Here is a 15,574-nt window from a genome sequence, read left to right as displayed (position 1 = left end):
CTTTCATTGGTCTTTATCGGCTGAAATACTGAACTAAGCTTGAGAAACAGAAGAAAAATCAGAAGCAAGAATTTTTTTCATAGGAGGGAGGGAGGGAATACAACAAATTATTACTCTGATTCACAAATAGGAGGCAAGATTGTACCTTAAGTTGATCATCAAAAGCATCCATTTCAGAAAGCTTGGTAGCTGTTTCTTTTTCTAGTGCATCTAGTTGTTCTCTAAGTCTTTGGCATAATTTTTCCTTTTCTGAGGACTTCTTCTGTAGTGAATTAAGGTCTGTTTCTGTCGATGAAAGCCAAAATCCAATGTTTCATCTTAAGAACATTTTGGTTATTTTCCCCCCTTCACTTATATGGCCCTTGTAATTAACAACCTGCTTTACATTTACTAATCCCTGCCACAATCTCATCAGCTCATTAAGAATTTGGTACCTTTTGAAGTCAGAGAACTGAGTCTGAAAGCTTGTCCAGATACTCAATAAATCCATGGTGGGAAAGAGATTTCAGCTGATGGCTTAATCTTACCCTGAACTGTTAAGAGTTGGAGCATGCCTAGTTTGCCATCTAGTTCACCCCCTGCTTGACACAGGGAATTCCATGCTTGAGTATCACCAGCAGATGGTTCAACACCTATACAGTGGTGCCCCACAAGACAAATGCCTCGCAAGACGAAAACTCGCAAGACGAAAGGGTTTTCCGTTTTTTGAGTCGTTCCGCAAGACAAATTTCCCTATGGGCTTGCTTCGCAAGACGAAACGTCTTGCGAGTTCGTTTCCTTTTTCTTAAAGCCGCTAATAGCCGCTAAGCCGCTAATAGCCATGCTTCGCAAGACGAAAAAACCGCAAGACGAAGAGACTAGCGGAACGGATTAATTTTGTCTTGCGAGGCACCACTGTAATTCCTCCAGAGGAGGAGGCAATGCAGTTTGCACTAGGCAGATATCTTCCATAGCCAGACATGTTTTGATCCAGCAGTGGTCCTCAGGAGCAAATCAGATGGACTTTTTTTTAACAAAAAGGAAATAGAAGTACATCACCATCTATCAGTTCTATGTATTTGAATTTCTGAGCATCCCATGTTCCAAGGGTCCCCTTCTAGATTCAGGCTCAAACTGTCCTTTTCAATCCCTCACCTTCATTTTCTCCTTCCTTCCCATCACTGTTTTGGTAATTAAAAATAAAGAATGACTGAGAAGGATAAAGATAAATAATGCTGAATATACTTACTAGGAGAATTGCCCATCTGCATATGATTCATTCTCTCACTTAACTGCTGTTTTTCAGGAATGAGGAGCATCAGCTTATTCTGATATTCCTGCAGAGTCGGGGATAAAATTTTAGAAAGTTATCATCAGTATACTTTCTTTACATATTTAATAACTTAATGCATTACAGCCCTACCTTCTTAGAAATATATAAGGTATATATTCATGGGACATCTCCTGAAATCAATTGCCCTTTGATTTCACCAGATTTATGTTGAGTATGACTTAATTGGATTTCACCCAATAATAGTAATTCTACAGGAAGTTAGAGACACTTGGGACAAGTGCAACATTAGGCTTGATTCTGGTATTTCTCCATGGGAATCCACAGTACATCCTGATATTGTACTACGGTCAATATGGAGACCTATCAGTTCAAGTAAGAGTGACACAGATTCTCCATACTTTAGATAAAATTTTGATATTGTAAAGAACTCTCAGCTGAAAATTATTTATAGATAGTATTTTATGACCCCACAAGAGAAATGGACAAACCAGCTTATATAAAAGACACGTCCAAGAATAAAGAAGGATTTAGGACTTGACAGGTTTTTCTTAACCTTGAAGCATATTGGCATAACAAATATTGTTACATGCTACATGCATTTAAGACTCTGTAAGCTGTACCTTGTAAAAACTAGAAAAACCTGATAATTTAACCATCAATAGCCTTTATCCTTGTTAGGTCATTTGTAGCGTTAAAAAACAAAGTTTAATTGTATTATTTTGAGAAATCTAGCTATTGGAGGAGAACTGTTTGAACAGAAGCAAAAACTGTTATTATTTTGTAGCTACATCTTAACACAGATGTATTAAAAATACCCCCCTCCAATTCATTCATGTCCTTCATTCTCTGGAACACACAAGGCAACAAGTTGAAACTTAAAGTGAGATTTCATACTTGAAGCTGTTGTTGTAGCTGCTTGACTTCAAAAATTTCCAAATCACATTTCTTTTCCAGAACATCCAGATCATTTTTTTGAACTTGTTTTCTTTTTATAACATCTTGCAATCTCCCAGAGATCTGCTGGTGTTTGCCATCCTGTAATGAAAATAATCTAAAATCAAACATCTGATTCGAGAACATAAAAACATGCCTCTAATATACAGAGTATCAGCTAATCACTACCCCTAAAACAGAAAGTTAGTCAAAGCCAATTAACAAGATTTTTTAAGATAAAGTATTATACAAGCTGGGAGATACTCTCAGGGTCAATAGCCACTGAAGAAGTATGCGTGCACATGAACGCTTATAACTAGAACAAACTTAGTTGGTCTCTAAGGTGCTACTGGACCATTTTAAAATGTCTTATTTTGACTGCATCAGACCAACACGGCCGCCTCCCAGAATACAGAAAGATGTTTGAAAAGACAATGTGTTGTTGTTTGGGTGAGCCCGGGTGCTGCTGGCTTGGAATGCCCATCCCACCTGACACCCCCCCCCCCCCCAGGTTGGCTGGAGCATCTGCAGGAGCTGTGTTCCCTACTCCTGCCAGTGGAGTTCCCTATGTCCTTTGCAGTGCTGTGACTCACCAAGGCATCCAGCTCAAGACTGAGGCTCTTCTTCTTAGAGGCCAGTTTGACAATTTCTTCTTGTTCTCGATTACGCTGATTAAGAAGATCCTGACGCCGAATCCTCTCCCACTCCAGACGCCGTTGGCGCTCAAGCTCCTGCTTTGCTGCCTGCAGATAAAATAACCACTAAATGTTCAGTTCTTTCAAAAGTGCTAAAGGGCAATGAATTATGGAGAATGTGCATTTCAACTTCTTTAAAGGGGGAGCCTCTGGTCTGAAGACAAACATTTATCCTACCTTTCCATAGCCGCCCACTTGGTGCTATTGCACTGGCAATGCCATACAGGAGGCCCTCGCTTCTCCAAGCCCAGGGGAAGGGGCCCATGCCACGAGGGTCCTGGTTCTGCTGCAGCAGGTTGCATGTACTCCTGCCTCTGGGCCTCACATTCAGGGGTTCCCCGATTACCAGCATCCGTCTCAGCATGAGGAACTCAGCCTCGCCCCTTAGCTGGTGACACTACAGCCTCGGACTTCCTGTCGAGGTCACTGCTGGACTCGGGACTGCCTACCTGGACAGGGTTGCTAGCGCATGCACAACACTGCAATTCTGTGTGACAGACACCTGGCAGGCACTTTCTGGAGGTGCTTAGGCAATGCCCTGAAGGCAGCCCAGCTATTTGTGCTGACTGCCTGGAACACTTCAATGGAGAACTGGCTGCTTGAGGCTGAGCTTTGGCTGCCCCCAGACACAGCTGGGGCTCTTGGGTTTGGTGTCATCTTTAGGGACAAGTGGGTTTCAGCACGGTGGCAAAAGAATGCTTAAGTGAAGATCACTAAACAGCAATAAACGGAAAATATATTCCTTTGCAGATTAAAAATAGCAATTAGCAGAACAACCTCCCGCCTTTCAATTTCTTTCTTTCTTTCTTCCTCCTTCCGTCTCTCCATCTCCCGCTGTCTTTCCATGTGCCTTTCCAGTTCAAGTTGTTTCTTTCGCTCCTGCTCCTGCCGTTCCCTCTCTCTTCGCTCCTTTTCTTCTCTTTCCCTCTGAGCCTTACGCTCCGCCTCTCTCTGCTGCTGCTCCAACAACACCTGGCGGCGTTTCTCCAGCTCCATGTTGCCTCTCTCATAGTTGGCTTTCCTCTTGTCCTCAAATGTAACTAGATTAAAGAATAGTAAATGGCATCAGAGTGCAAAAATTGATCTAATGCAGGTTCATTTCTAAAACAAAGACAGTACAGTGGTACCTCAGGTTAAGTACTTTATTCGTTTTAGATGTCCATTCTTAACCTGAAACTGTTCTTAACCTGAAGCACCACTTTAGCTAATGGGGCCTCCTGCTGCCGCTGCGCTGCTGTGGTGCAATTTCTGTTCTCATCCTGAAGCAAAGTTCTTAACCTGAGGTAATATTTCTGGGTTAGCGGAGTCTGTAACCTGAAGCGTATGTAACCTGAAGCGTATGTAACCCGAGGTACCACTGTAGTATGAAACATGGAGGTAGATAACACTCAAGTAAGATCACTGACAAATGGAAAAGCATTTGTTATATGCACAGGGCTTTGATACTGAAGTGATTCAAAAAGGAAATTAAGTAAATAAACGTAGTTTTGGGTTTCTTCATCTTGCCTGCTGCTTTCATAGTCCCATGTTTCTCAAACTTGAGTCCCCATTATCCCTGACCATTGGTCTTGTCAGCCAGGGATGATGAGAGTTGCAGTCCAACAACAGCTGGGGGATCAAGTCGTAGAAACACTGCCACAGTCCAACCACTCTGACTCCACATAGCCCAATGCACTGCTGCTTTTCGGTCCTGACAACATACCACTGCTACTGTAAGCAATTTATACTTGAGTCCTACAATTGTTATTAAGTGCTCAAATAGCTTCTATCAAGCAAATTGATGTCAGGGACACATAATATCTGGAATATGGGATAAAACAATGTTTCTTTCAGTTCTAATGCCTTTTTAAAGTCAACTTTGCACTCTTAACATAAAAAAGAACCCCACTGTTACCTGGAAGTTTTTGGGGAGGTTCTTCTTCCTGCATTATTTTCTGGTATGTTGGCAGAACACAATCAGTATTTTCAGCACATTTTCCACTTCTAGAGAGAAGAAACAAGGATTTTTTAAAAAGGGCATCTTTTCCATTTATTATACAATTTTAATAACATACCATCTTGTGTTCTGCACCTCATAGAAGGTGGCACTAACTCCGGAGGCAGAGTGAGTGGGAGAGGCTGCCCAGCCTTGGCCATATCAGTCAGGTGCATGGCTAAGATGAACTCCTCTGCTTTCAGCTGCCCATTGCCATCAACGTCAGCAAGTGACCTAGGAAGACAGAACAATTGCATTAGAAGAACAGAGGAAATACGAAACAGCAATCTCATTGTTTCAATGCAACATTCTAGTACAATTTCTTCAAGATACCTCTTACTAACTCGAACAATTCTGAAAAAGCAAATACCCACAAAAGCACATTTGAAACATAATTGGGCCTGCATGGCAGTTTCCCCCAAATCATGCTCACTTGCCCCACACTCGAATTCACATGTGACATTGGGTGAGGGGGAAATTGAGGCTCCAACAAAGAGTCTTGAAATGGGCTCCCAACTCTGAACTGCCAAGCAGCTGACTGACAGAGAGAGCAAGCCCACTGGGACTGTCTGTGCAGCTGAGGTGGAGCTCAAAGTTCTGTGAGATTGGTTGTGCCACTGAGTTCCCCACGTGGGACTCCTTGGTGCAGCTGACCCTTGAAGGGCTTTGCCAAGGCCCCTATGCAGCACTCTGTAAAGATGGTACTCTATGGTACTCCAAAGCACTGTGCAAGGTTGTTCGCAAGTCCTGTGTGGTGCACTGACAACTGTGAGAAGGTCTACATGCCCCAATTCTTGATGTCAGGTGAGGAGTGAGAGCATCCTGTGGTCAAGTCTAGCCCCATCCTTGTTCTAAACCCATACATTGTTAATGTTTTGATGTTTAATGCATTGAAGGATATTAATTTGGAGTCCAGCTGATTTTAACTGGAGAATTAAACACCCGTTTTAATTCTCCCAGAGGCACGGGGTGTGAAGTAGTAGGACAGGGGTCTTCAAACCACGGCACGCAGGCCAGATCTGGCCCACTAGTCTCATAAATCCGGCCTGCGGACCCTGCCAGCCACTCAGTCAGTCACCGCGCGCTGAGGTAAACCTGACGCGGTGAGGCATTTCCTTGGAAAGAAGCCACAGACGCCTCACCTTGCGGGGACTGACTGAGCGGGCGGAAACGCTTCTGTGGCTTCTGATTGGCTGCAGGAAGCTCATGCAGCCTTTCAGAGTCCCCACGCCACCGCGACCTTCTGTGGCTTCTGATTGGCTGCAGGACCTTTCATTGGTAGAGCCGCTGCCACCACTTTTAATTAAAGATAATTTTTTAAAAAAGAAATTAAACAGATATAATCTCAACACCAGAATTCTGCAATTCAAGAATAAGCATAAAATAAAAAGAGTACAGTATTAAATATGCAATGTAGACTATTACATTTCTTTAAAAATTACTCTATGCTTATTAACACTGAGCAGCACAAAACATCAAAGTCTTTATGTGTGGACTTACCAAATAGTAGCTAACTGCGTCTGGGAAAGGTTTGATTGCAGAAGAATATTTTTTGCCTGAAACCCTGAGTAAATCAAAGATGAAAAGTATGTTAATATATAAGTCAAGTATGTTAATATATAAATCTAATTGCACTCAAGAACCAGTGATATTTTTTACCATCTACAGGCCAGGGCTCATCCACACTTTTCTTTGTCCTGTGATTTATTCTGTTTGGACTGTGATTTCTAGACATGGGTCTGAGAGGTTTTTCTTTTGTTCTGCACTTTCCCAGATGAAAACTTGCTTATTACTGCTGGATTGGAACAAATGTCTGGACTGGAACAAATGCTCTGATTCAGCTGTGAACAGCAGGGTTTCCCAGGGAAAGTGATGGAACAAAAGAGAAACCTCTCAGACCCATGCCTACAAGCCACAGACCAAATGGAATAAATCACAGGACAAAGGGAAATGTGGATGGGCCCTTGTTTGGTTTTACTCGAAATATAATTTGAAAAGTCTTAGTCTGTATTATAATAATTTAAGGTCTCAAATGTATAAATTAAATGTACAAGGCAAACATGTACATAAATACATAAACCACATGTCTGAAACAGTATAGGAAGACAGTCCTGAAACCATTTTGACTCTCCCAAACTGACCAAATGTTTCTCTGCAAGGAGGAAGGAAATGAAAAAGCCTCCTCATGGTCACTGTGCTCACAAATCCTGCCTTTAGGGCACATTTAAGGTGTGAATAGGGTGAGCATGTGACCTGGATTCAGGAATTACCGTATTTTTTGCTCTATAAGACGCACCAGACCACAAGATGCACCTAGTTTTTGGAGGAGGAAAACAAGAAAAAAAATATTCTGAATCTCAGAAGCCAGAACAGCAAGAGGGATCGCTGTGCAGTGAAAGCAGCAATCCCTCTTGCTGTTCTGGCTTCTCTGATAGCTTCGCAGCCTGCATTCGCTCCCTAAGATGCACACACATTTCCCCTTACTTTTTAGAAGGGAAAAAGTGAGTCTTATAGAGCAAAAAATACGGTAAGTAGTTATAATAACATAAAGGTAAAGGGACCCCTGACCATTAGGTCCAGTCGTGGACAACTCTGGGGTTGCAGCGCTCATCTTGCTTTACTGGCTGAGGGAGTCGGCGTACAGCTTCCGGGTCATGTGGCCAGCATGACTAAGTCGCTTCTGGCGAACCAGAGCAGCGCACGGAAATGCAGTTTACCTTCCCGACGGTACCTATTTATTTACTTGCACTTTGACGTGGTTTCGAACTGCAAGGTTGGCAGGAGTATAATAACATAAGAGTAGCCAAAACCCAGATAATGCAATCAGGTAACTTGCCAGCCAGGAGATAAACAACACACTCAGGATTCTGTTTTAGACCGCCCCCTGTGATGTAGGTATGATGTATTGGGGTGGTGGTCCTGGACTACACCCCTTCTATGATGTATGTATGATGTTTCTGGGGGTGGTCTGGAGTTTGAGGGTGAGCAATTTAAAAAGTCTATATAAGGACAGGCACACCTTGGTTCTGGGTCCTCCTCCTTTCCTGCGTGTGAGGGGAGCACCCTGTTGCAACAGCTTTAATAAAGATCAGGCTTACTAGCTGCTTTGCTTCTCAATTTTCTCTGGTTGGCCTGTTATTTTCTCCTACCGATGGAGAACCTACAAAGGACTATATAAGGGCTCTTGTGTTCCCCATAAGGGAATAAGGGCAGATTTTGTTTACACCACCTGCAAAGATACACTTATTTATAAAAAATCTTCAAACATGCAAGTGCAGTTAAATATTACATTTATACTGGGATTTCATTTTCTTATATAGGAAAATTATTCAATTAATTATAAACTTAATCTTCAATTGCAATCCCTTTCCTTTAAAAAGAAATCCCCCTTAGAACAAACTGCATTACGAACAGGAGGAAATCTTTTTGTCAATTAACTCATGAATCACTCATTAATCTTTACCTTTGCAAGCTTAAATATAATACTGTAATACTAACCTGACAGGTATCCACTCATCCCTTTATCAAGGCTATTGAACTTCTGCCTGTATTTTAATCTGGAAGCCTGAGGAACTGCCCAGTCTGAAAATCCAATCTTTGGTGAATTCCCAGTTAGTGAGGTAGTAGAAGAAGAATTTGAACTGCAATATGAAAAAAAGATCACATTTGCAAGAAATCTGGTATTATATAAATAGATGTTCAAACTGGAACATTGTTCCTATGTTTTTGTGCAGCAACAGTTTATGTGAATAAATGACTTCTGTCTTTCCAAGTACTCACTTTTGTGGGGAACAAGATAGATTGCAAAGACAACCCAAAGAGATCTTGAAAAAAACAGAAACTTGCTATTGAGACATAAATCTGCCTGAAGATCCCTACCTACTAGAGCCAAGATCTATCAGGGACTGTGTCTTCTGGATGTTGGCACCACCAAATCCGCCCATCATGGGACTGTATGAACCAAAGTGAGGCAAAGCTGAAACAAGAGAAAAGCACATAGTCCACAATACAAGGCAAAAGTATCTCCATGGATCACTTGGGCACCAACCTGACTCCAAATTATTACTATTTGGATGAAAATTTTCAGTAGAGAAATAAAGTAAAAAAAGTGAGGAAAAGTGAACATGAACCAAAAACAAAAAGAGAGAAAATTACTTGTAAGTATATAAAAATGTATAAAAGTATTACAATTATTCTAACGAGTATAGACTTATTAAAAAGTCAATATGCTTTTTATAAACACATTCCAAATATCATTATATTTATCCATACCCAATTTGTTTCTATCTTACAAGTGTAGACCTATCTTCGATGCATTGTTCAAAGGGGGCCATGGTATTATCCTTCCAGCACATTATTAAACATTTGTGCCCATAACTCTTTCAACTCATTTTTCAAATGGTTCTGTCTTTTATTTTTAAGCTTGTTTTCATAAGTACATCATTTGGAAATCCATTTCTGACCAAAGTGGTGACCCCTTTTGCACTGGTTGCATTTCCGGCAAGAAAAACCCACCCCACCCAGTCTTTCTATAATAATTATTTATCCTGTTCAATTAAATGGGTCTCTTGTAGATAAGCTACGTCAGCCTGCAATCACAGAATAATAGAATTGTAGAGTTGGAAAGGACCACAAGGGTCATCTAGTCCAACCCCATACAAAGCAGGAATCTTTGCTCAAGGTGGAGCTTGAACTCATGACCCTGAAATTAAGAGTCTCATGCTCTACCAACTGAGCTCAAATATGTCAAAATTAGCTTTTGCTTCTTGGATTATCAGTTTTGACCCCTTTATGAACATTCTTCCATTCATCCGTTTAATTGACTGTATAAACCAAAATTCAATTTCTCCCCTGTATTAAAATATACAATATAACTCCTAGAATTTCTAACAAATTCAGAAATTACACAAACACTAAGCTTAACTGTCAGATGTTGGTGGTGGTTGCTCGTGAGTAACCAGGCAGGACTCCGACCTGTCTTTTACAGGTTTTATTGGTGCAAACTATTTACAGTGCAGAGCCCCAAAGTTCATGTCCGTCTTAGTCGCTTGCAGATTCCGGGAGTGCCCCCTTCCGGTTTCTCCCCCAGCATAAGAACTTACACACCCCAAATCTCCACCTCCCCTCCATACGTTTCACCCCTCTGCGCAAGCAGGGTGACGGAAGCGGCGTGTGTGCCTCCTGGCCAGCCGGGCTAGGTGGGGCACTTGGGCTCTCTGCAGCATCTTCCAGCCCTCCCTTCACCCAGCTACCCCCTCCCCCTCTGGTCCACTGGAGGTGGGGCTTTCTCCACTGCCGGGCGAGGAGCTGCTTCTCAGAAGCGCCGGAGGCTCTCTCTATCCCCCTGCCTCCCTCCCCCGTTCTGATGGCCGTCCCATGACATTAACTTATTAGATATATGCACACTCTATTTCCCAGATTAAAAATAAGCCTTAAGTAAATCATAAGAATTATTTTAAACTGTGCTTATGTGAGTGGAAAAAATGGATAAATAAAAATAGAACAAAACTTTTTTAAAAAAAAACAAAGTGCAAAACACAAAGCTCAAAAATTAAGTGGGTAAATGAGCAAACAAAGAAGAAAAAGAAAAACATGAAAAAGAAAAAAGCAAAAGAATAAAAAATTGACTCCATACCACAAACTTGACGAGCTTTGAGAACTAGTCTGACTACAACACCCTAATAATTTATGCTAATTTATAGCCCAATTCTATTTTTTCATTTTCTTCAATACATTTTCTATGGGCAGCACCATGTTGTGTAACTTTCCTACCATGATTTGGCAGGGCTCTTCTTCAATAATAGTGAGCCTCAGAGGCTGAGCAGGAGGACCTATGAGGTAAGGGGGTGCTTAACCCTCTCCCTTCCTGACGTTTGTCCCCTCAAAACTAATCTCCTCCTCTTTTCCCCACAAACAAGGAAATAGCTTCCATGGATTAGTGACCTTGAGCAGGAAAACAGTATAAGGGAAAAGGCTGAGGACCAGCTCCATCTTGCTCTCCATAGCAACATCCAAACTTTCATTAAAACAACAAAATATTTGGGGCGGGGCATCATGCATACAATATTTCCAGTGGAAAGTGGTTAGCGTAGCAAGAAGAAGGAATTTAAGGTGGAAAAATCATCAGTTTAGTATTTGCTAGGAGGAGATTTTGCATTCAGAATCAAAACATTGGCCAACATCCAACTCAGATTGTCCAGACTGGAAGTCTGCCTCTTGTCGGACATGATGATACTTACTTGAAGAGTATGGTAGTGGCTGGAGGAGGCTGGTTGTTCCATTTGGCAATGCAGGTGTGCTGGTGGAAGGCAGCAGAGGAGCAGAAATAATCAGGGGGGGGATGGACGTTACAGATGCAAAAGAGGACATTGGAGCTAAAGGTGCCATTGTGGGAACAGATGCTGGAATAGACAGGTTTGGCATACTGCCCATGCCTAGAAGAGAAACCAAGTTGTTAGTGATAGCCATATAGCTGTGAATAGCCAGGAATTGGGGAGACATGACTCACTTTTACTAGAGAGATCTACACCAGGGCTTCCCAAACTTGTGTCTCCAGCTGTTTTTGGACTGCAGCTCCCATCATCTCTGACCATGGGTCCTACGAGCTAGGGAGGATGAGAGTTGTAGTCCAAAAACAGCTGCAAACCCAAGTTTGGGAAACCCTGAGCTACAAAAACTAGTTTTAGATAAGAGGTCTATGCTTACACATAAGTTTGCTTCATTCAAGCAGTTATACAGCCATGATTTTCTCCCTAATAACACATCCCAGTTGCCACAGGCTTCAGAAAAAAAGAACAAGCAATATGCTCCAAGTACTTGCTTTAAACCAATAGATGTCTAATATACAGTACGATTAGAGGAAGAGAATAATTTGTTCAGTGGCATCCACTTTAGGCACATTGAAAGGTTTGCCTTTAAAAAGTAGGGTTGTTTTTTGTAAACCCACTTAGAACAGCAGACCAATGCAGCAGGCAGCAGTTATGAGTTGCTCTGCGGTCTCTGCAGCCACAGCAGGCAATTCTCCAGTGGCTTGCCTTCACCCCCCGAGGCACACTCCATTGTCACTCGAGACAGACAGGTGCCAACAACATATCACAAACTGCTTTCAAAACTCACCCTACTTTTTAAAGGATCGTGCCATATGGCAAGCATGGTTGCACTTTGAAACATGCAAGTCCTAACCCCTTTTCAGCACATAGAATTAGCTGCACTATTTCTGAGGCCCATCCTTATTATGCCATCAGAGCACAGGAGAATCATCTCAAAAGTATTATTCATTTTTATGACAAAAATATATGATAATATTTAGCTATATTTTCTGTACATATCTTTAACATCATGATCTATGGTCTAATGATAACAGATTTGAACATAGCTATTTATTTATCAATAATAATTTAAGAGGGGCAGTCTTTCTCCAAACACCTGGACATTGATTCATATTCATGATTACCAAAACGAGCAGAAATCAAGGGAGAGAATGCTGGAGGTTGCTTCATCATTGGAGGGAGAACCACAGGCAAAGGCTGGCCTTGTAGCTTTAGTTTGATGAGCTTCATTGCTATAGAAAACTCTTGCTGATCCATTTTCCCATCCTTGTTCAGGTCTGAAAGTGCCCTTAAAAACAACAATACAACAACGTCTATATATAGCAGAAGACTATTTTCCTTGCCAATTACTCCTATTTGGCAGGGAGCTCTTAGTATTTCCACCCCCACCCCTGGGTTAACTCTTCAGGAGCAGCATCTACTGGAAAAGAAAGCAAGGTTGCTAGAGGCAAACCTATGAATTACCGAATTTTATCCTTCACCTAGGTTGGAGAGAGGTTACAACAGAGCAGAGAATGACAGAAATTGGGCAAGAGTAAAATAGGGACATTAATCACCTGAATTGCTCTATGCTCAAAAACTCCAGTGCATCCTTTATATAGAAGTGGTATAGCAGCTCTAATCACTTGGCTCAGAACATTAGGATTTATATTCCACCCTTTCATAGTAGAAACAGAGCTGAGAGTGGCCTACAGCAGTTTAAAAGTTCCAAAATATTTTTTTAAATGCTTACACAATAAACAGTAATGCAACTAACATATGCTGACAGAATTTAAGTCTTCAACAGTTGCATCTATTCAGAATCCCAAGAAGCAAAAACAATATAATCTGTTCTGTTTCATCCCGTTGTTAGAAAGAATTTTGCAAACAGAGTGATAAGAGCATAGATGCTGCATATTCTAGTAAGTGAGTAGTGGAAGCTTGGGTTGCGAACGTGATCCATGCGGGATGCACGTTTGCAACTCACAGTGTGCGCAAGCCGCAGCGGCGCATCAGCGCACGTGCGGATTGCGATTCGGCGCTTCTGCGCATCCATGACCCCCGAAACCCGGAAGGAACCCGTTCCAGTACTTCCGGGTTTCGGCGGGTCCGTAACCAGAAAAAACGCAACCTGAAGCGTCTGTAACCCAGGGTATGACTGTAATAAAAAAGGCAGACCATATACCTAAGGCAATAAGGGTACTATGCACCACCCAAGGATCAGAAAATGCAACCATCATGGCAGGAAGCATGAAAACCTTGCTGCTTGTTTACAGTTTTTGTGTTTTTACTCCAAACTCAGTTAACAGCACATGGCACATTCAGAGGCTGCTAGCACCACAGATGCATTAAATTCAGTTTGTGCTCCAAAACATTAGTCTATTCTATCCTAATATTTTTCTCCTAGGACAGAAATTTAGATATACAGATCATGCCATTCAACATTTCTCTGACAAGAATAAGACAGTTGTAAAGAACAACAATATTCGGGGGGGAACAGGAGCAAGACGGTTTGAGCATCTTACACTGATCCTGGTCCAACTGAACTGGCTACCGATTAGTTTCCAGGCCCAATTCAAAGTGCTGCTTTTGACCTATAAGGCCTTAAACGTCTCAGAACCGCAATACCTCAAGGACCCCCTCTTTCCCCATGAACCGCCTCGGACGCTGAGATCATCTTCAGGTGCCCTTCTTTGTATGCCCCCTCCTTCTCTGCAGTAGCTCCCCATCCATCTGTGGAATGCTCTCCCCAGTTCACCTGGCACCTTCACTATACACCTTTAGACGCCAGGCAAAAATGTTCCTTTTTAACCAGGCCTTTGCCTGACTTGATCTACATCCGATAACACTTTTTAAAATGCTGGCTCTTTTTTTTTTGGGGGGGGGGGGGGAGGGTTATTGGGTTATTGGGTTATTGTTTTGATTTCATGTATTTGATATGTTATGTGAACCGCCCTAAGACCTTCAGGTAGAGGGCGGTATAGAAATTAATTAAAAAATTAAAAGTAAAAAAATAGGAACAAATCATATCCTTAAAAATCCTAAAAATCACTGCAAACTCCCCCCCCCCCGGACATATGACCTGGGCTGCTGTGCGTAAGAGAAACCTGGTGGACCAGCAGCGGCAAGAACCGGCCCGTCTGCTTCATCCAACCAAGTCTCTCTTACACATGTCAGGTCAAGTCCTCCATCCACGATCAAGTCATGGATGGCAGTGGTCTTATGAATCATCAACCTGGCATTGCACAGCAGCACCTTAAGGTCGTGTGGGTCTCCCTTGTTGATTCCCGTATCCTTCTAGTCAGGATCAGACCCGGAGGCAGAGATAGCCTTCAAACAACGACTAAACCTGCCTCCTCGGGAATGATGTGGTCTGGTCTTAGCGTAACTCCTCCTCCTGCCTGTGATCACTGAGATCGGGTGTCCCAGTGCATCCCACCCCCACCCCCCACCCTCAATCAAACCAGCCCCAGCCATTCTGTTGGCTGGGGCCCACTTCAAGGCAGCACTGACCCTTTGCCCTTCAGAACAAAATGCAAACAATACAAGAAACCACTAAAAGTAATAATAATAATACCTTATAACCCTTGACAGCTTCACCCTTGTCCTTTTAATTATCCCAGTGATTTGAAACGTTTTATACTGTGATGCCAATAAAGGTATTTGATTTGGTTTGAATAATAAAAATAAATTACAATTATACTAAAATTAAACTAATCCCCAGCCCCAACTAAACGTTTATCCCACCCCACAGAGTAAAAACAAAGCAAAAGCAAAAAACTAAAAATGTCACAGACTGCTTAAGAACATTTTAAAACACATTAGATACCTGGAGCAGGGAAGCAATAGTGGAACACTACCCCCACCCCAGGCCCTTCCCCAAGAGTTTGTTCCAGATAGTCCAGCCCTACCCACTGGGCCAAACAGTCCTCATTGCAGCAGGAGTCTCTTTAAAGCTGGAAGTGTGAGGGCCTGGGCCTCGCCCCATAGGTCAGTGGGTAAAGGCCTTGCAAGGAAGCAGGCCCTGAAGTCTTCACCACAGCCGATGGTCCAGTCCTCACTGCAACAGGAGTGTGGTGCAACTGGACCCTTCCCCTCTGCAGGGAGGTAGGATTGATTCGGATGGTCCGCCCCTGCCACTTAATGGATCCAAATGGTTTCCAGAGAGTGGTAGGGGATGTTCTAACCCATGTTGATGGCCTTTCAGCTGATTCCCTGATGACCTGCTGGAATGTGGAGTTAACCAGGACTATCAACTGTCTGGCTCCAAAGCGCCCTCTCTGATAGCATGGAGCCCAAACAGCCCCATGGTTTCCCCTAGAGCTGAGGGCGATGAAACAATCGCTGAGACAGCTAGAGCACTGATGTCAGAAAACTCATTCTGAATCGG

At 42.5% G+C, this 15,574-nt stretch overlaps 1 protein-coding gene across 8 annotated transcripts in view; it reads right to left on the bottom strand.

Moving 5' to 3' along the window:
• ITSN2 (intersectin 2) overlaps nt 1-15,574 on the bottom strand; it is a 75,071-nt gene that overhangs the window by 43,397 nt on the left and 16,100 nt on the right. For 7 of the 8 annotated variants that reach the window (XM_028721802.2, XM_028721803.2, XM_028721801.2 and 4 more), the window contains 12 exons: nt 12,330-12,493; nt 11,116-11,310; nt 8,756-8,852; nt 8,375-8,517; nt 6,377-6,440; nt 4,973-5,110; nt 4,796-4,884; nt 3,679-3,941; nt 2,800-2,949; nt 2,168-2,308; nt 1,229-1,316; nt 146-285 (listed from right to left, as the gene is read on the bottom strand). In XM_028721802.2, the coding sequence (XP_028577635.2) occupies nt 146-285; nt 1,229-1,316; nt 2,168-2,308; nt 2,800-2,949; nt 3,679-3,941; nt 4,796-4,884; nt 4,973-5,110; nt 6,377-6,440; nt 8,375-8,517; nt 8,756-8,852; nt 11,116-11,310; nt 12,330-12,493 (1,672 nt within the window). Of the gene's footprint in view, nt 1-145; nt 286-1,228; nt 1,317-2,167; nt 2,309-2,799; nt 2,950-3,678; nt 3,942-4,795; nt 4,885-4,955; nt 5,111-6,376; nt 6,441-8,374; nt 8,518-8,755; nt 8,853-11,115; nt 11,311-12,329; nt 12,494-15,574 lie in introns of those variants that run through there. The other variant, XM_077926630.1, reaches the window with a different exon arrangement.

The sequence above is a fragment of the Podarcis muralis genome, chromosome 3 (assembly GCF_964188315.1).
Source record: "Podarcis muralis chromosome 3, rPodMur119.hap1.1, whole genome shotgun sequence".
Taxonomy (NCBI): domain Eukaryota; kingdom Metazoa; phylum Chordata; class Lepidosauria; order Squamata; family Lacertidae; genus Podarcis; species Podarcis muralis.
This window is presented reverse-complemented; position numbering and strand designations above follow the sequence as displayed.